Source organism: Lygodium microphyllum, chromosome 6 (genome assembly GCF_053477565.2).
Source record: "Lygodium microphyllum isolate KBCC chromosome 6, Lygodium_microphyllum_v1.1.10, whole genome shotgun sequence".
Lineage (NCBI taxonomy): Eukaryota > Viridiplantae > Streptophyta > Polypodiopsida > Schizaeales > Lygodiaceae > Lygodium > Lygodium microphyllum.
In genome coordinates, this window is record NC_141140.1 from 106,352,431 (window position 1) to 106,373,419 (window position 20,989).

The 20,989-nt window shown below is 41.7% G+C and overlaps 1 protein-coding gene and 1 pseudogene across 2 annotated transcripts; one reads left to right on the forward strand and one right to left on the reverse strand.

The window, feature by feature from the left end:
- Positions 1 to 237: 237 nt before the first annotated feature.
- LOC148034921 (pentatricopeptide repeat-containing protein At4g39530-like) lies at positions 238 to 15,324 on the reverse strand. 2 transcript variants are annotated; one of them, XM_087679870.1, is made up of 2 exons: positions 13,280 to 15,324; positions 238 to 252 (listed from the first exon to the last, which is right to left on the reverse strand). In XM_087679870.1, exon 1 carries the CDS (start codon positions 15,279 to 15,281, stop codon positions 14,019 to 14,021), a length of 1,263 nt encoding a protein of 420 aa, XP_087535996.1. In that variant the 5' UTR covers positions 15,282 to 15,324; the 3' UTR covers positions 238 to 252; positions 13,280 to 14,018. The 2 variants fall into 2 exon arrangements, with proteins under 2 accessions (XP_087535996.1, XP_087535995.1); XM_087679869.1 differs by lacking the exon at positions 238 to 252 and adding an exon at positions 10,400 to 10,734.
- LOC148034922 (uncharacterized) lies at positions 7,768 to 9,326 on the forward strand (annotated as a pseudogene).
- Positions 15,325 to 20,989: the final 5,665 nt, after the last annotated feature.

Below are 20,989 nucleotides of genomic sequence, written 5' to 3' on the forward strand. Positions count from 1 at the left end.
CCTATTGTAAAGATAGTAGAAAAGGGATAATGCAGAGAGGAAGAAAGAGAGAGTTTGTGTGAGTACGCGGAAGAGAGAAAGAAATGAGCACCTATCCAATCTTGCCCAAATTGATCTCTGCAAAGACAATTTTGCAAGAGTTAGTATTTACTTCAAGGTATACTGAAAAAACAGTAGAAAAAAGGAAACGTACACAGAGAAAGAGAGAGCGAGAGAGAGATAAGCACTTATGCAATGTCACCCAAATGATCTCTGTAACAAAACAACAACAAGGGTTAGAACTAACATTTTGTTGTATTGAAAAGATATCAGCAAAAAAAAAACCAAACAGAGAGAGAGATTAACACATTTGCCTCTTGCTCCAAATAAACTCTGCAAGAAAACAACAATTAGAACCAACATCAAATTCTATTGAAAACACAACATAAAAGAGAAACAACACATAGAGAGAGGGGGGAAAGAAAGGAGAGAGAGACAAGCACCTCTGTCTCCTGCCCCAAACAACCTCTACAATAAAACAACAACAATAAGAAACGACATCAAACCCTATTGAAAAAATAGCAAGCAAGAGAAAATGCAAAGAGAAATGGGCACCTGTGTTTTGCCCAAAATCTCGAGCTACGTGGACAAGAAAGTGCAGAGGTAAGCAAAACGCTCAAAACCCTAATTACTCTCAACATGGAGTTTCAATGGAGACGAAAATTCACGAGTATAGATAAGAGAGGGAAAGTGGTATGTTGCTCAAATTTTGGGGTCAAACTGATTTCGTGAGAGGAAAAAAAACCAAAATTGAAAATTCTCCCAAAAAAGGAGAGAAAATACGAGGTAAGAGAAACTTAAATTTTGTGTACTATTCATTATCCCTTTTTTTAATCCCCCACTACCCCTTTTTTAATAGAAAACCCAAGATTTGGAGAGAGAAGATTCACCCTCCATGGATGTCAACATCTAGCCTTCCTATTGGACAATCCAAAAGGCCCACATCTAAACTATATTATTTTTAAGGGCCCATTTGTGAGTTTATTTTTTTCCTAATGGGAAGATAATGCATCAATAATTTATACACAAAATCCATTAATTTATTCATCTACTCCAATTTTGAAGAGTTCCATCGAAGTAGCTATGATTGTTCGTGCACCACCATCAATCCCGTCAGGTGTATCAATCAACCCCATTATTGGAATTTCCCAGAATACCCTATTCCAAACTCTCTTTGGATTGTCGCACAAAAGAATGGAATCCCTCTAAACAGTTTTCATTTCAAGCTAATCCTCTCGTTACAACTAGTTTGCCCTTATGATGGGTCACGAGGTATCGTTCTATCTTCCCCCTAGCTTGTATTTTCCTTTCGTATCCAAAATCTTGCAATGATCACTTTGGACTCTATTGAGATTGATCATATCGATATCGATATGGTCAATCTCAAAGAACAAGATGGAGTGATTCATGCAGAACCTTCTTCCTATGCCTGCTAATCTAAGCCAAATTGGACAAAACATAGAGTCCATTAATGATCTAATTGAAGGTAAGCTATTGATATCTCGAGCGAATCTTGCTAGAATAACTATGTTACTTCCCAATCCTTTTCTAACCAAGCCAAGGCTAGGACAAGAAACACTACTCCAACTCGAAATTTCAAGTGGTTATTCCATCCCTTCGGGATCTCTCTTGAGGAACCCCAGGTCCCTAAATCCCCGGGAGTCCCTTAAATCCTAATAGCTGTTAACCAAAATCGAAAATTCCAAATCGAGCAACATATTTTTAGATGAGGGTGGATCATCCACCCCCCTTGGGACCACAGAGAGTGAACTAAGGTCCATTGCCTCGAGGGTGAAGTGGTAAATGCTCTAGGTCCCAAATCCATTGCTTGTTGTATAGCATACATGTTCAAATCAATCTTCCCTAAGGCGTGGAGGTCTTGATTGTTTACATCTCTCCGAGTCAAAAGACTCTTTACTTATCACCGATAGGACCCAAAATCCTAGATAGGACCCTAAATCCTAGTTGTGAAAATGTTATCTAATACCTCTTTGGGTTTGAACAAGAAAGGGAGTAGGGCCTCTAACCCTACTCCACTCTTTTGGAAGTCAAGGGCTCTAGATTCTTCAGGGCAAGATGCACATCTTTTTTTTTTCTATACTATCCCATGAAAAATCTTTTCTTTGCAGGAAGTACGAAGTAGAAATCTTTAACTGATGACAACAGATTAGGGTTCCATCAAGGTGGCAGATTCTGAAGAAAAGGAGCGGTAGGCTGCAGTGTGGTGAGAATGGTTTTGATGAAGGGGTTCCGAGAATTGACTCTGCAGATTTTGGGAGACACTAACATTACCGACTCTCCATGACCTCGACATCCCCGGTGCTTCCTACGCCCGTAAGACCCATCTGAAGAGGAGATCTTAGCACGATACAAGGCTGTGTTTTCAGCGTTCAAGTGTGAGTAGGTGGATTGGACATTAGAACAAGGTTAAGGTGAGCGTGGGCGTGCAAGAAAGGAGAAGATTTGCTGAAGCTGCTACTAGTTTTTGCTATTAGAGAAGGAAGAAGGCTGTGTTTTGAGTCTTCAAGTGCAAATGTTTCCTTTTCATTGCCTTTGGCGGGCGAAGGAGCAGGATAGGCAAACTAGAGCCCTAGCAGGCCGTATTCTCACAATTAGAGGGGGCTGCTCTTTGTGCTTTATGCAGCCATTGTAGGTGAAGATGTCTTTGGAGGCCAAGATAGAGTTCCGGGCGATCATGGACCGAAAGGTGCCCATCTCACCGGCTCTTCCATTAGATCAAAAGCTTGATGGTGAGAATTACCACATCTGGCAGGTCATGATGCTTGCCATTTGAGAGTCCTATGATTTGGCGGAGCTTGTAACGAAGGCTATTCATCGCCCTTCGCAGGATGAGTCCAAACTCTCTTCCAGTGATAAGGTGGAGTTGGCAAAGGCTCAAGCACATTGGGATAAAATCAATGCTCGCATTTGCTCATTTTTATCTCTCTCATGTACTACAATTGCTATCTCTCATATTGAGCATTTGACGGTGGCTTGGGAGATATGGCTAGAGCTTGATAAGATATACAATCGGATGGCAGTCATGAAGTGAGTTTCTTTGGATGTACAGATATGGACCATGAGTGTCAACAAGTCATCTTCTATATGGGAGCATATCAACAAGTTGAGGCAACTTCAAATGCAAGTTCAAAATGCAAGGAAGGTGATCACTTTCGAAGACATGGCAATAACACATCAACAATTTATACACAAAATCCATTAATTTATTCATCTACTCCAATTTCGAAAAGTTCCATCGAAGTAGCTATGATTGTTCGTATACCAGCATCAATCCCGTCGGGTGTATCAATCAACCCCATTATTGGAATTTCCTAGAATACCCTATTTCAAACTCTTTTCGAGTTGTCGCATGAAAGAATGGAATCCCTCCGAACAATTTCCATTTCAAGATAATCCTCTCGTTACAATTAGTTTGCCCTTGTGATGGGTTACGACGTATCGTTCTATATTCCCCCTAGCTTGTATTTTTCCTTTCGTATCCAAAATCTTGCAATGATCACTCTAGACTCTATTGAGATTGACCATATCGATATGGTCAATCTCAAAGAACAAGATGGAGTGATTCATGCAGAACCTTCTTCCTATGCCTGCTAATCTAAGCCCAATTGGACAAAACGTAGAGTCCATTAATGATCTAATTGAAGGTAAGCTATTGACATCTCGAGTGAATCTTGCTAGAATAACTATGTTACTTCCCAATCCTTTTCTAACCAAGCAAAGCTAGGATGAGAAGCACTACTCCAACTCGAAATTTGTGGTTAAGAAGTGGCCCATTCCATCCCCTCGGGATCTCTCTTGAGGGACCCCAAGACCTCAAATCCTTGGGAGTCCCCTAAATCCTAATAGCTGTTAACCAAAACCGAAAATTCCAAATCGAGCAACAGATTTTCAGATGAGGGTGGATCATCCACCCCCCTTGGGGCCACAGAGAGTGAACTAAGGTCAATTGCCTCAAGGGTGAAGTGGTAAATGCTCTAGGTCCCAAATCCATTGCTTGTTGTATGGCATGCAGGTTCAAATCAATCTTTCCTAGCGTGGAGATCTTGATTGTTTACATCTTTGCGAGTCAAAAGACTATTTACTTATCACCGATAGGACCCTAAATCCTAGTTATGCAAATGTTACCTAATACCTCTTTGGGTTTGAATAGGAAAGGGAGTAGGGTCCGTAACCCTAGTCCACTCTTTTGGAAGTCAAGGGCTCTAGATTCTTCAGGGTAAGATGCACATCTTTTTTTGTTCTATACTATCCCACGAAGAATCTTTGCTTTGTAGGAAGTAGGAAGTAGGAAGTAGAAATCTTCAACTGATGAGAACACATTAGGGTTCCATCAAGGTGGTAGATTTTGAAGAAAATGAGCGATAGGCTGCAGTGTGGTGAGAACCGTTCCGACGAAGGGTTCCAAGCATTGACTCTACGGATTTTGGGAGACACTAACATTACCGACTCTCCATGACCCCGACATCCCTGGTGCTTCCTACGCCCGTAAGACCCATATGAAGAGGAGATCTTAGCACGACACAAGGTTGTGTTTTCTGGGTTCAAGTGTGAGTAGGTGGGCTGCACATTAGAACAAGGCTGAGGTGAGCGTGGGCGTGCAAGAAAGGAGAAGATTTGCTAAAGCTGCTACTAGTTTTTGCTGTTAGAGAAGGAAGAAGGCTGCGTTTTGGGTCTTTAAGTGCAGATTTTGCATTTTCATTGCCTTTGGTGGGTGAAGGAGCAGGACAAGCGAACTAGAGCCCTAGCAGGTTGTATTCTCACAGTTAGAGGGGGTTGCTCTTTATGTTTTGTGCAGCCATTGTAGGTGAAGATGTCTTTGGAGGCCGAGACAGAGTTTCAGGCGATCATGGACCGCCGTCTCACCGGCTCTTTCATTAGATCAAAAGCTCGATGGTGAGAATTACTGCATGTGGCATGTTATGATGCTTGCCATTCTAGAGTCCCATGATTTGGTGGACCTTGTAACAGAGGCTATTTATCATCCTCCTTCGCAAGACGAGTCCAAACTCTCTTCCAGTGATAAGGTGGAGTTGGCAAAGGCTCAAGCACATTGGGATAAACTCAATGCTCCCATTTTGCTCGTTTTTATCTCTCATGTACTACAACTACTATCTCTGATATTAAGCATTTGACGATGGCTCAGGAGATATGGCTGGAGCTTGATCAGATATACAATCGAATGACCATCATGAAGCGAGTTTCTTTGGATGTATAGACGTGGACCATGAGTGTCAACAAGTCATCTTCTATATGGGAGTATATCAACAAGATGAGGCAGCTTCAAATGCAAGTTCAAAATGCAAGGAAGGTGATCACTTTAGAAGACATGACGATAACTCTTCTTTCACAATTACCGCCTCGTTTCAATGGTTTTTATTCCACCTTGATTGCTTTAGGACGGTTTGAGACTCTTTGGTGACAAGAGTTGGTCCCTATAGTCTTGGACTAAGAGGAGCAATTGAAAGGGACTAATGCTTCGAAATTTGAGGTCTTGATTGGTTAGTCCTCTCAAAAGAAGGGGAAGGACCAAAAGAAGAAGGAGGAGAAATCTAAGAAGGACAAAGAAAAGGAGTCTACTTGTCACATTTGTGGCAAAACAAGTCACTGGAAGAAGGATTGCCCCGACAAGGAGAAGAAGGAGAAGGAGAAGAAAGAGAAATCTTTGAAGGATTCTGGAGCGGTGGCTACTCCCTCATTAGCTGCTTTCCTCCACTTGGAGGTGGTTGAGGATTCGACTTTGACGACTTCTGATGTTGTGTTGATAGCCCCATATACTTGGGAGTGGATTGTAGATAGTGGTGCCTCACGGCACATGACTTCTTTTTCAACGGCAGGTGTTGCTCATTTGTGGCCTTCGCATGGCTAGATTCTGATTGGTAACAGTTCATCTATTCCTATATAGGGACGACGGGGAAACATGCATCTTATTCAAGATGGATATGGTGGTGCCCATACATCCGAGGTACTTTGTGCTAGCTTTGGAGTACCATCTCCTTTCGGTGCACAAGATTTGTGCAGTTGGTGTGTTGGTCGAACTTGATAAGGATTCTTTTCGGATTTTTGATCATGGATCAAGATAGGTTCTTTCTTTAGGTTATGAGAAGAATGGAGTCTACAAGTTGCGGTCTTCTTTTGCCTTGGCTTATCTTATTCTTATCTCTCAAATTCCATTCAAGCTTTGGCATGCTTGGTTTGGCCACCTCAATTATGATTATCTTCGAAAGGCACCAAAGGAACAGTTTGTTCGAGGTTTGCCGAATACTGTGGTGAGCCACCAGCCTTGTGTATCTTGCATCCGTGGGAAGTAGACTCGTGATATTGTTTCCAACAAGGCTTCGAGGCAATCTTCCGCACCCTTGGAGCTTGTTTCTATCGATCTTTGTGGACCGATGAGGACGGATTCCCTTCAAGGGAGCTTGTATTTCATGCTAATTGTGGATGATTACAACAGGATGACATGGGATTATTTCTTGAAGCTGAAGTTAGAGGCTTTCTCCAACTTTAAGGATTGATTACTCTTTGAGGAGAACTGATCGGCGGGCCGAAAGCTAAAGGGATTACGATTGGATAAGGGCGGATAATTTTGATGATCCTAGCCAAAACTCCGAAACTTTTGATGATCCTAGCGAAACACATTTCGATAGATGAAACATTTCAACCTTCCTGTTTTGGTGCCACATGGCGTTTTAGGCAGGGTCCGGAATGTTTCGCGAGACGTTTCGGGACAAGATGGTTAAATTTTGGCAATACGTTTTTTGTTCGTTAAATTTGACGGCTAGAACGTTTTACATAGCATTCTATGTCACTAACGAAACGTTTCGTTCTAACCTTTAATGTTAATGTTTGAACATTTAAAAAAAACTTTTTTTCATATAGTATTATTCTTCCCGAATGAAGATGATTGCGCCACGCATACTCCACACCTACCATAAAGTCGACCTATGTAACAGACTCTAGAGCAATAGATTAGAATCTCCCTCTTTCAAGTCACTAATGCCAAACAAGGGAAAACGCCCATCTCTCTTTCTGTTTCTCTCTCTAATTTCGCACCTATCTCATCAACAGTGAATTGAATCTCTTACCCTATAATCTCTCTCTCTCTCTCTCTCTCTCTCTCTCTCTCTCTCTCTCTCTCTCTCATAATGAAGCCTCAAACCATGGAAGCCCAGCTAAATGAAACCGAGAGAGAGAGAGAGAGAGAGAGAGAGAGAGATGACCCAAAGTGACTATTGGTGGCAGAAGGTTAGCATCGTTGGGTCCTACAATAGCAAGGCGAGTGGAGCAAGACGCTTTGAGTGTCGCTTTTGTGGCATCAAAAGAAATGGAGGTGCTGATCGAGTGATGACGCATCTCCTTAATGTCCCCGGTCATGGTATCAAAGGTTGCGACAAGATACCACTAGAGGATCGTGCTCGCATGGCAAGGGATGTCAAGATGTATCCTAAAACTAGGCCCCAAAAGGACACTCACGTCATCTGAGCATTAATGCCTTCAGCTACAACTCGAGCTCGTGAGAGCGGAGCAAATCAGTCTACCACTTTTCTTGCGAATGCGACAAGTAGCAGAACACAAGGTACATCATCCACCCCTCGTGGAAAACAAGGCAATTTGTTCACTGCATGGCACCCACAGAGAAAGGCTCAAGTAGATGCAGTTGTCGCACGTTTTTTTTACTCGTGTGGAATTCCATTTAATGTGGCACGGTCTCCTTTTTTTAAGGAGATGGTTTCTGAAATAGCCCAGTTTGGCCCTTCCTACCAACCTCCCTCTTATGATGCACTACATGAGAAACTTATACAAGAGGAAGTGATCAGCGTAAAGCCTGCCATCACACCAATTAAACAACAATGGATACCTATGGGGTGAGTCTCATAGGTGATGGTTGGTCTGACATACACAGCCATTCCTTGGAAGGTGTCCTTGCTGCATGTCGTGGCAAGCCTCTATATATAAAATCCACAAAGTGTGGTACCTAGCAAAAGATAGCTCCTGTCTTATGTGAGATGTGGATTGAGGCTGTTGAGTATGTTGGACCCAAGAATGTATTTCAATTTGTCTCTGATGGAAAGGCGACAAATAGGGCTGCAAGTGCCTTACTAGAGCAACAGTATCCCCATATCACATGGAGTCCATGTATGGCCCATTGTCTTAATAATTTATTGAAAGACATTGGAGCATTAGCATGGATCAAGAGTACAATTGTTACATGCAAGGAAATCATTTCTTTTGTCACTTGCCATCATTTCTCTCTAGCCTTGTATAGGCAATTTGCCAAAAAGGAGCTACTAAAATATTCAAAGACCAGGCTTGCCTATAATTTCCTTATACTTCGTCGGCTATACAACATTAGGCCAGCTTTAAAACAAATGGTCGCTAGTCCATCTTGGGCATCATGGTCTACTTCAAAGACAGCTTTGGGCCAGTTGTGCTATACAACGGTAACCCAAGATGAGTATTGGGAGGAAGCAAAGCAATTGCTTCTATGCTTACATCACCATCCACTTGCAGCAAGTGGATGGTGTTGTACCGTATATCGGTAAAGTATACGAAGCAATGGATCATCTCATTGAAAACATCCGTGCTCTTAATCTTGCTCCACCCAACAAACAAGAAATTGAGGAGCTTGCAGTCAGCAGATGGAACCAATACTACTCAGCACTTCATTGTGATGCTTACAATTTGAATCCAGAGTTCCAACACAAGGGAAAGCAACTCCAGTCAGATGCTAAAGTAACTCGAGGCTGGAATACCACACTTCAAAAATTGGTCACAAGTCTTGAGGAATTCACAAAATTGCTTAGTTTTTCAATTTATATAAAATTTTAATACAACTTTTCTAACTATACATTATTTTGGATTGTTGTAGATTCCATGTACGTGCAGTTACATAGTGGGAGAACTATGGAGCTGATTCTCCAACGTTGCAAAACTTGGCTATCAAAATCTTAAGCCAAGTTTGTGCATCTTCTGCACTTGAAAGACTTTGGAGCACATTTAGTCATATACACACCGAGAAGAGAAACAGGCTAGGCACTCAGAAGGTTGATGATTTAGTCTTTGTTAATGCAAACTTGCGTTTGCTAACAAAGATGAAATCCGAGTATACTCGTGATCTTTATATTGGATTTCACAAAGATGAAAACAATCCAGGTTCCATGCAAGAAGCTAAAGATGAAGGGGAGGAGGATGTTGATGAAGAGAATGAAGATAATGAAATTAATGAGGATGACGAAGAGGAAGAGATTCTAGATGAGATAGATGTTTGATGTATTTGCTTTATATCTTTGATCTTTTGTAAGTTTGGCCTTCCCTTCGTTATAAATTTAGAAAGATGTTTTCATTCTATATATTCCAAGTTTCAACCTTCAGCTTTAAGTTCTTCAATACTTCAGTATTGATAAATTTTCTTGCAAGTCTTAGAATCTTTTTAAGTAGAATACGACGTAGTATGAGCCCCTCGTATCTCCTTGATGACGTGGCATTCCCGTTCCCGTTCCGACATTTCCCGCAACTATGCCCTACATTCAACAATTGATTTGTCATGACTATAAGAACTAGGATATAAATTTGTAAGAAGCTTTTGTTAATCAAAAACCTGGATATACCTTGCCCGTAGCACAACTGCAGGAGGGCTGATACAATTATGGCAGCACAAATGGACAAGGTGCAGGTTGGGGCAGCTCTCAGAGGAGGTGGAGGCAGACATGGCTGAAGGAGGAAGCTACTATCATGAGCTGCATGTACTGAGAGGGGGGCTTCTACTGTCTGAGAGTTGATTCCTAGGTAGCCTAGAAGCTAGAACTTGCAAGCTGAGGTTGAGTTTGTCTCCCCCTTACAAAGCCTCTTTGCCTACTAAGCTTGATTGATGATTAATTGAGGCTGTGGTTATGCCTCCTTTGTGGTTCATCAGATCAGCAGTTGGAGGTTTTGTTCATTTTCTTATTCCTGCAATGATTTGCTTTAGCAGCTAGTCTGCTTCTTTCCTCCATAAATTACGCAATCTCGTACTCTTTGCATTAGACAATTGTGCTTCATGCTTGAGATGAACAGCTCACTCATATGTATCAGAAATTGGGTCCTCTACATTGCTATCTCATGTTATAGTGTGCAGGCCATCTATACATCTCTCATTAACTCAGTAGTCCCCCTAGTCAGTTGTAATTTTTTTCCTTTTGCTTCAGCATTGGAATAATTTCTATGTCTCAATGTCGTATTTATATCTAAGATCGCATGATTCTCCTATACTTGATGGTGATAAGTATGATGTCTGTCAATCATAGAGATTCCATAATAGTTCACATAAATCACTTGTTGATGCATTTCAGAGATTCAGATTCCAGCACTTGTGCATACACAGGATTCAATAATTACAGGCAATGGCAGGAACCCACACTAGCATACCAGAAATTAGAAAATTGAAAAACTCTTATTTATGCTTCTTGCTCAGAAGAGTTTTCTAAGTGTTGGGGTAGTTCTATAGCAGGCCTGGACACTGGACCAAAATAAAGAATATTTATCTTTCTTTGTGCTTTACTCTTTACAGGAGGTCTGAAATAACATTTGCAGCCGGAATGAGGCTTGAAAAGGATTTTTATTCATCTGCATCAAGGAAATTGCAGCAGATTTGAACTGCCGGGGCTGAATCACTGTAGCAAGAAATCAGAGCAATGCAGTCTGCATCAAAATACAACAGCAATGAACAATATTTTATTTTGAGCTGGATGATCAGTAGACTACAGTTACAGAAGCTACAGCAGGTCTGCTGCCACCAGTACAGGTCCATGGAACAATAACAGAAACAGTGATTTTTACTGAGAAGCAGGTCTGAAACAGTCTATACAGCAGCCTTAAAAAAATATTTCATGTCAGGAACAAACAGAAGGTTGTAAGAATTCTAGTTAGCCACACCAGTCTCAGGAGTCACTGCAGATCACAGGATAAATCACAGGAGTCTTCATAGAAGTGACAGTAGGTTGAAAGATCTGTAGTAGTGACCAACAGCAGGAAGCATCAGCAACTCCAAGATACTAGTTTGTTACATTCTTGCAGGTCATCATCTAAGCAAAAGGGCAGGAGTTATCTCCATAGAAGAGACAGGCCTGCTTCTACTTTGAGCAATAATGCTCTGGTCAGACTGATGGATGAATAAAATATTCTTAACATCTCTAAACACATCACTGGCACCCACATCCCACTGCTGTCCACACCCCTGCTGGCAGATATCTCAATTCATGGAATGTTGTCCAGCTTTCTCCTGCTAAGATGCCTTGTTTGCAGCTATCATCCCACTATCCTGGCTGTGGTTCAGACCTGCTGATGATCACTGACATCTGTGTTTACATTATGCAGCTGCCACCCAGCCCCTGTACGATATCCTGGCAGTCACCCAGCTTGCAAGTTGCCACACCTGCATTTTCGCTACAGCCTGCATTTTCATGCTGTGGCCCAGCACTTTTGACTGCCAGCAGCAGATCTCTGGCCTTGTCAGAGGTCCATCATGCAGTCCAACATCAGAATGCAACACTTTCCAGCCTTTGGCAGATGACCAGCAAGCTGTTGAGCAGCAAAACATAGGTCTGCTGTCCAGACCTGAGCAGGAGCAAAAACTTGAACAGTGGGCAGGCAGCAGCAACAAACAAAGAGAACTGCAGAACAAAGGGTTAGGGAAAATGTTTGATGCCAAGAAAAGGTGAAGGCAGGGCGAAAACAGCAGGGCAAAGGGGTGGAAAGGATAAGCACACAGCTGGAGAAGCAGGGCAAAAGGGAGCAGGTCGTAAACACAGCTATGGCAAGGGAGGAAGAAGCTAGCAAAGATGTGCAGCCTGCTTACAGTGTATAGGCAATGATACGATGTGAGAGATGGCAGCAGAAGGAAAAGGGTGCTCCAGTAAAATGAAAATAAATACAACAAGATGAACTCAGCTGAATGATGAAAAAAGTTAATTGATACCAAGCTCAGGCACTACACATGCTATAGTGTGTAGCTGCAGTTAGGCTGCTGGAAGTGATAGTGACCAACTAACATAGTGCCTATCAATTGGCAAGAAACCCTAAAATACTCTCGCATGGTGTAACCCTAAAGAAACCCTAAAAATATAGTGACTTTGTACTGCCCTCAAAAGAGAGTTCAGACTTGGGTTCCATGGAACATGAGATGATCTTGTAAGGACCCATCCTAAATGTAGTGAGCGTCCTGGTGTGATAACGCTATTGTGAGATAACGATGCCCTAAAGTAGCTAATATATCTCAAGACCAAGGAAGAAATGGAGAAAGCCAAGGCCTGTCTCATCTAAGAGAGTTTCCTAATGGTAGTGGGCTCCCTGTCATCCCATAATCCTAGTCGTGAGGGCATAGTTCACACACTGTGAACACCCCTAATCCCATTGAAGCTGCTTAAGGTGAGCTAATCTTCAAGGACCAAGGTCTATTAGTGGGGTCAGGAAATGAACTCCCAACTCTTGAAGGACTAATCATGATTCTATGAAGAAGATGGTGAAGCCTTGGGCACCTTTGGGACTTTTGTATCCAGCAAGGGCTTCTCAAATATAAAGCTAAAAGATCAGGCATGGATACTAACCAGCTATTACTGCCATAACTGTACAAAGCTCAAAATCTACAGCACTCCAATGAGAGCAGACAACTGATGGAAGAGGGTACAGAGGTCCACTTATGGCAAGAGGAGACATTTCAAAGTATCTCCAAATTTCTCAGATCCAAAGAGTCACCTAATGTAAAATTTGATAAATATATTTATTCTTCAAGATCCAAAAAGTTACCCAAACCATCTTATTATAATCATTTTATTTTACAAGTCTTCTCTTTTATGGCCTAAAGAAACATGTCACCCAAACAGATTACTATGGCAAAAAAGCAGGCCAGAAATTGATCATTTCAAACACTGAATCTTACATTGATAGACTCCATAGAAACGTGCCCATCGAGTCAATATGTATACATTTACAAAGACTTTTTTTTTGTGTTAAGCATCCTAATATGAACTCTCAAACTCTGCCTATGCAAACTACATGTACAAATAATTATCTGAAGACTCATAAACTGCAAATTCATTTTCTTTAAGATCTTGTCATTTGTCAGTATCATTCCTAAATCTGGCACATACCCCCTGCATTTAACAAGTGAATTCAGAGTATCTGACATTTCTAATATAACACTGCTTTGATCATTACCAACTACAAACTCGTGTAACTTTTTGTTTACCTCAATCGACACAATGCCAGGCTTTTTATTCACCCCTGCATGTCTCCTGATCTCCTCTATCTTGTTAGCATCACTCCTCATGCCTGCACTAGTATAAATGTCTTCCATAAGCAAGTATGATGCAGCATCTTCTTGATGGAGCTGTACAAGCTGCTCAAAGCATTTCAACCCAAGTTCAACATCCCCAGCTTTCAATGCATTTCCAGGGAAGACACCGCATGGCTTCAGCAAACTTCTCTGGCTCATAAGCATGTCTTGAACGAGCAAGAAGGTCAACCAAACAACCATAATGCTCTGACTTTGGTTCAATTCCATATTTAGTTCTCATCTTCTTGAAATATTTTTGTCCCTTGTCCACAAGACTTGCATGGCTGCATGCGGCAAGAACACACGTGAATGTGACAGCATTTGGCTGCACACTTTGCTCTTCCATCTCATCAAAACATTGTAACGTCATGTTCCAATCATGGTTCTCTCCATAACCCTGTATCATTGCAGTCCAAGACACGTCATCTTTAGAAGGCAGCTTTCTAAAAATATACTGGCCTTCCACAACTGCTCCACATCTATTAATGTATTGGCCACAGAACAATCCATTTCCAAGCCTCTTTTGGCAATCTCGGCATGCAGTTTATGACCTGTTTCTAGAGCACCTATACTACCACATGCTTTCAAGGTGCAAGCAAATGTGGCAGGAACTGGAGAAACCTTTCCTGACTCCATCTGCTCATATAACAACTTAATGCTTGCTCACACCATACCCATGCTCTGCATATTCTGCAATCACCACCATCCAGGAGACTACATTCTGTAATGGGAGCTTGTGAAACATTAGCCGTGCCTCTGCAAGCATGCCACATTTGCTGTACATGTCTACCAATGCACTGGCAATGAAAGGACCAGTTTCCCGACCTCTTTTTGTTATCTCAGCATGTACATTTTGACCTGTTGCCAATACTGCCATGCTAGCACAAGCTTTCAAGGTGGAAGGGAATGTGACATCATCTGGATACACACCTTCTAGCTGCATGTTTTTGAAACAAGTGAGTGCTTCTTCTGCAAGCCCATGCTCAGCATACCCTGCAAGAAATGCATTCCACAAAACTACTTCACGGACTGGGAGATTATCAAACACTTGTTGTGCATCCATGAGCAAGCCACATTTCGCATATAGATCAACCACTGTGCTACTAATGAAGAGGTCCATTTCCAAACCCTTTCGAACTATTTCACCATATAATGCCCAGCCCATGTTCACATCTTTCTGCTGTGCATAAGCCTCGAACAGGGCAACGAAAGTGTAGCTGTTTGGTTGAACACAGTCATCTTGCATTTTCTGAAAGACCTGGAAAGCATGTGATAAATCCCCCATGTCAACATAGCCAAGGATAAGGGAACTCCAAGAATACTCATTGCGCTGTGGCAGGCAGTCAAACGTGTGCTGAACATCAAGCAAGCTCCCACATTTGGCATACATATCCAGCATGCTGGTACCAACGCGAAGATCTATGTGCAGCCCCATGCATACTAGCTCAGAATGGATCTGCCGGCCGTTGTGGAGGCACAACAGCTTGCTGCAGGCATTGAGCAGGGCGACAAAAGTGTCTCCGTTGGGCTGAACATGATCCTGCTGCATTTTCTGGTACAGAAGGAGGGCGTGCTGCAGGCGATCGGAGTCTGCATAGGCCGAGATGAGGGAGGTCCAGGCATATTCATTGCGAAGGGGCAGGCTATCAAAGACCTGCTGAGCACCAGGCAAGCTCCCACAGGTCACCAGGGTTGTGACTAGGTAATTGCCGAGGACTGCGTCAGTCTCAAGCCGGCGCTGTCGCAGGTAAGCAAGCAGCTGCTTGGCATGCGATAGATTCTTCTCCTGCCTGCATCTCTGCAATTGGACAAGAACGTTGGCCACGGTGCTGCATCGGGAGGAGCACGACGAGCACGGGCACAAGCAGCCATCGTCATGTCTCATCAGACTTTGGGCCTGACTTGCAGCATACATTCCGCACAAGCAAATGAACAGAGACACACGCCGCAACTCGAGCCAAAGTCGTTAACATTTAACGGTGATGGCTGTACGGGTGAGGCAGTAGATAGGGACAGCCAGGAATCGAACTCGGCCCGAGCGGGTACACACGATGCTGGCGTAAACTTAGCATTTTCAAAAAGTCTATTGTATAATCTAATAACACAATTAACCCCAATGGTGGTTTGAGTGTGAGTTACAAATATTGCGGGCATGAGTCCAAATTTTGGATTTTGTATCTTATTATTACATTATTTTGGTTATAGGTTCGGAAAGCTCTGAACTTCCAAAAAGCTTTTTGAACCTACCTCTTTTCCAAACCTCCTCTTTTCAATTTAAAACCCCCTCTCTCTCACTTTTAATCACTCTCTCTTCCCCTTCCCTTTTTTAATTAAACCTCTCCCCTCTCTCACACATGTAGACTCTCTCGCTACATGGCTTTAGCATGGACAAGTTATCCCCCTTCCAGTACTTCCTTGATGCACCATCTCTTAATTTGAGCAAACGAGAGATTCGCAAGATTATCAAGATGGATCTTATCTAGTTGGATATTAGTTGAATATGGTTGATGCTAGAACAAGAGCTAGGGACAAAGATGGCTTTCTAGCACGAGCACTTCCTTCGTACTACAGATGATGGATTTATTGTTCACTCAAGAGACATGGGCATCTACCTTTCCCATGGGATCAAATGTACTATCTGCTAGTTGTGCACCTCCTTATATCAGCTAGAGATTGAGACTAGCATAAATAGATCCATCCCACCAGAGAAGCACATATGCCAAATATGTCAATTAGAGCTAGAGATAGAGGAGCATTATATCTGCCACTATCCAGCGTATTATGAGATCCATGGCCATTTCCATGGTCTCTTTAGAAACAAATTTGGACCGCTATCCAGAGTCATGGATTTTACCGATCAACGATGCCTTGGCCTCTTTCTCCTTGAGATACAACAACTTCGTGATATACGCCACCAGAGTACAGCTGCTCCAGGATACCGAGGCTCTTTACAAAAGGGGCAGCTCACTAGCTTCTTTGCAAAGGAGATGTTAGGCCAAACACACCAACAATCAAAGCTTTGGACAGACTTCTATTGTTTCAAAAGCTTGAACTCACATTAGTGACAATCTCTCACCTTGTCTCTCAACACTCCACTTTAACTAACTAAGCATCCTCCTCTCCAACCCAAGAAAGCAAGAATACAAGACTTGCTCGAGCAAGTTGTATTGAACTCACCTAACTTACCTTCTTGCGTTTGATGACTCAAAAGCTCGAAGATAGTTCCACAACCATGATCAACACAATCCAATTTCGTCGCTCCTTCACATCCACCACCAAGCACACCAACGAGTCAAAGAGGTAGTAGAGAAGACAAGCAAAGAATGACAACGATGAAGTGCTTCACCTTCCCTCAGTTCCTCGCTTAACACACCTCTCACTCTCTTTCAGTCACTCTCAACACAATGGAAGCAAGATGATAGAGTGGAAAGATAGAATAGAAAGCTCAAGTAGTCATATTGACAGAGCTTATGCAGCATGGATGTGTTAAAAAGGTGAATATAACTGAGACCTCCCACCTTTATATAGACACAAGATTAGGGTTAGGGTTAGGGTTTGCGCCCCTTTTGCATTTAGGGTTTTCACAACTATGAATTAGTGTTTAAACCCTCTTTTGGGCATTCTACCCACTTATTGAGCTCTAGATCAACTCTAGACCAGTCAATCCTCATTGCGTGCTTGAACCTTAGCTTAAATAGACCAAGCCTATGCTAATCTAATCATAAATACATGTGTGCAATCCACGCAGCACTTGCGGGTGCAACAAATACAAGTGCAAGATAGATGTAATTTGCATGAGAGTGAGCCTAGCTCTCACAAAGTAATACATCCATGATAATATGATGATGTCCATGAGTACAATAATAATACAAGTGCCCATAAGTAATACATTGAAGTTCCAAAAATAATAATCCATCAAAAAGTAGTATCTACACTTGCACTTCTAGTTTGCCTTCTCAAAATACTGTTAACAGAAGACTCAAGAGACTTCAGTATAGTTACAACCCCAGTTCACACGAGAGGCTCTCTCATTACCACAGTCCATAAACAAATAAGGAGTATTGATTGATTGGGCCATTTAGCTTAGCCGATGTGAACATCCTAGATCTTGACACAAACATCGGCGATACCTTCATAGGTGGATACAAGGGATTATTATTCATGCTAAAGCTAGACCCTCCATACCCACATGAGGTTGTACCATCTAGAGCTCATTGTTACTAGATAAAGCTCAATGTTTTACACATAGCCATAGTTTCCTTTCTTATTTTGCTTTGTGTGCTACATATTTTGCCCATATAGTTGTACCATCATATGCATGATTGTAACTCATGGTCTCATAGGTCATTTTGACCTTTTGTAGACAATATATCATATATCATTTCTCTCTCTTCCCTCTCCCTTTTTAGTTAAATCATAATTTTCACAAACATATCTTTCTTCCTTTTTAAAAATCTCTCTCTCTCTCTCTCTCTCTCTCTCTCTCTCTCTCTCTCCCCAATTAAACTTTTTAATTTAAACTTTTCCATCATTTTTTATTTTTTAATTAAATATTTTTAAAAATGATTTCTTTTCTAATTATACATTTTTAAAGGTTCTTTCATTTTTTAAAAATTTGATATAGTTTTCACATACTTTGAGAGAGAAAGAGAGGGGAAAAGAGAGAGAAAGGAGAGAGAGAGGGGAAAAGAGAGAGAAAGGAGAGAGAGAGAGAGAAGCAAAATAAGAGAGAATATAAACACAGAGAGAGAATTATATCGAGAAAATTTAAAATTTAAAAGAGATAGAGAAGAAAAAATTTAAAGAGAGAGAAAAAGAAAGAAAAAATGAAAAAAGAGAAGAGGGAGAGAGAAGGAAAGAGAGAGAGAGAGAGAGAGAGAGAGAGAGAGAGAGAGAGAGAGAGATGGAGAGAGAATTTTACGCTTGATGCAAGAAAGAGAGACTACTATATTATTTTGGTCATGGATTCGGAAGCCCTAAACTTACCCCCTTCCCAAACCTCCCCCTTTTAATTAAAACCTCCTTTATCACACATTTAATCACTCCCTTTCTCTTCCCCCTCCCCTTTTTAATTAAACAGCCCCTCCCTCTCTCTCTCATTAAATTTTTTAATTTAATTTTTTTTCTCTTTTTTAATTTTAATTAAATACTTTTAAAAATAAATTCATTGTTAATTAAACATTTTTAAGAGCCTTTTTTCTTTTTTTTAATATGGGCTTTCACATACTTTGAGAAGAAGAAGAGAGAGAGAGAGAGAGAGAGAGAGAGAGAGAGAGAGAATGAAGAAGCGGGGAGAGAGATAGAGAGAGAAAGAGAAGTAGAAGAGAGAGAGAGAGTATAAACATAGAGAGAGATAATTATAGAGACATGAAAGATAAATTTAAGAAAACAGCAAAAAAAATAAAGAGAATGGAGAGAGAGAGAGAGAGAGAGAGAGAGAGGAAAAGCAAGGAGAAAGGGGAGAGATAATTTTATGTTTGATGTGTGAGAGAGAGAGACACTATTATATTATTTTGGTTATAGGTTTGGAAAGCCCCGAATCTCTAGAGAGCTTTCCGAACCTAATTCCTTCCCAACCGTCCCTTTTTTAATTAAAACCCCATCTCTCACACATTTAATCACTCCCTTTCTCTTCCCCCTCCTCTTTTTAATTAAACCCCCTTCTTCCCCATGTGTAAGCTCTCTCTCTCTCTCTCTCTCTCTCTCTCTCTCTCTCTCTCTCTCTCTCTCAATTAAATTAAACTTTTCACAAACTTTTTGACATAGTTTGTCACATACTTTAAAAGTGAAAGGGGGAGGGGGAGGGAATGCAAAGAGAGAGAGAGAGAGAGAGAGGGAACACAGAAAGATAGAATTATAGAGAACAAATATAAATTTTAAAAGAGAGAGAAGAATAAGAGAGAGGGAGGGGACATAGAGAGAGAGAGAGAGTTATAGAGAGCAAAGATAAAATTTAAAAGAGAGAGAGAGAAAGATAACAAAAAAGAAAAAATAAAGGAGAGAATAAAAAAAGATGAGAAAGGGGGAAGAGATAGAGAGAGAAGCTGAAGAAGAAGAAGAAGAGAGAGAATATTAACACAACAAGAGAGAATTATAGAGAAAAAAATACAAAATTTAAAAGAGAGAGAAAAGAAAAAAATTAAAGAGAGAATGAAGGAAGAGAGAGAGAGAGATTAAGAAGAAGAAAAAAAGGGGAAAAGAAACGAGAGAGAGAGAGAGAGCAAGGAGATGAAAGAAAATAAACTAAAATAAAATATAGAGAGATGGAAAAAAGGAGAGAGAGAGGGGAAAACAAAGATAATTGTAGAGAGAGAATGTATAAAACTTAAAAGAGAGAGAGAGAGAAGGAAAAGAGAGAAGAGATGGGGGGAAAGAAAAGGAGACTCGTCACCCTTCAGTATGGTGGAGATGGCATCTAAGTCAACCGACGTAGTCTTCCAGGTGTCCATCTCTACTCTTACAGCCTCCGTTCGATTGCCTAAGAAGATGAAACCATTGCCCCAGTCTTCTATGACTCTCGCATTGCGCATCCAAGGCTGGCCTAACAGGATGTCGTAGTCCACTTCCTTCATGACTATAAAGTCAACAGAGAATTGGAGTCCTGCTATCTCTTGCTTTGTCTGCATGTGGGTCATGACATGCAGTGGGATAGGCGTGGCCTTCCCATCAAGCGTCTCGACATCGAACAATCCTAATGGAACCGATGGCTCATTTGCCAAGAACTAGAGGATGGCTTCCTTTTAGGGTAATTGACAAAGAGATGAGTTATTCCACACTCAACACATCTTAGGTCAATCTTGTCTCTATTAGCTTGCCCGCTCTCAGGGTAGCGCAAAGAAACGTGTCCTGGGTTCAACACATGATTGACTCTTATGTCTGCCCTCCTAGACTTCTACCTCTCCCTCTACCTAATGCTATCACTGATACCATTCGGTAGTCCATAAGGGTTGCATTGCCTTCTTCATCGTATGATACATAAGGCTCATTACCATTCGACTCCTCCATGTAGTGGACTAGAGTATCACTCACTTGATGGGTTATGTAGAGTCCAGGTGGTCTAGGGATACCTGTAGGGTTTATCTCCATTCTAGGGATTGTTGGTTTAGCGCCATTAGGTGCTGGGAAGGCCAATGGAGCTCCCCTTCCAAAGAAGTTCGGCGGCCTATTCGCAAGGTAGGGTTGACCGTAAGACTGCGAGTGTGGGAGTTTCCGAGGTAATCGACAATGCAAGGCGTCATGGCCAACCTTACCACACTTAGTGCAAGGTCGTGATTTAGGGTCCTAACACTCAACTGGCAGATGGTTTTCGCCACAATACACACATTGGACGCGTAGGCATGCTGGTCGTCTCATCATCTGCTGCAATTTGGCTATGTCCATCTTCATCTCTTCTAGCCCTTGCCCCAAATCAGTGCCTTTCCCTTTATCCTCAGCACTTGAGCCTAATCTCTCACTTGGTGTTGAAGCTCTCTCAGAATTCCTAGCACTGGACTCTTCTTAATTAAAGCTCCTGGAGCTTATTCCCTTGATCTGGTTGTCCACTCTAATAGCTTCTTCAAAAACCCTTGCTAGTGCGTCTTACTACAGGCTCAAGTTGTCGGCCAAGGCTTTGTAGAGCTCTTC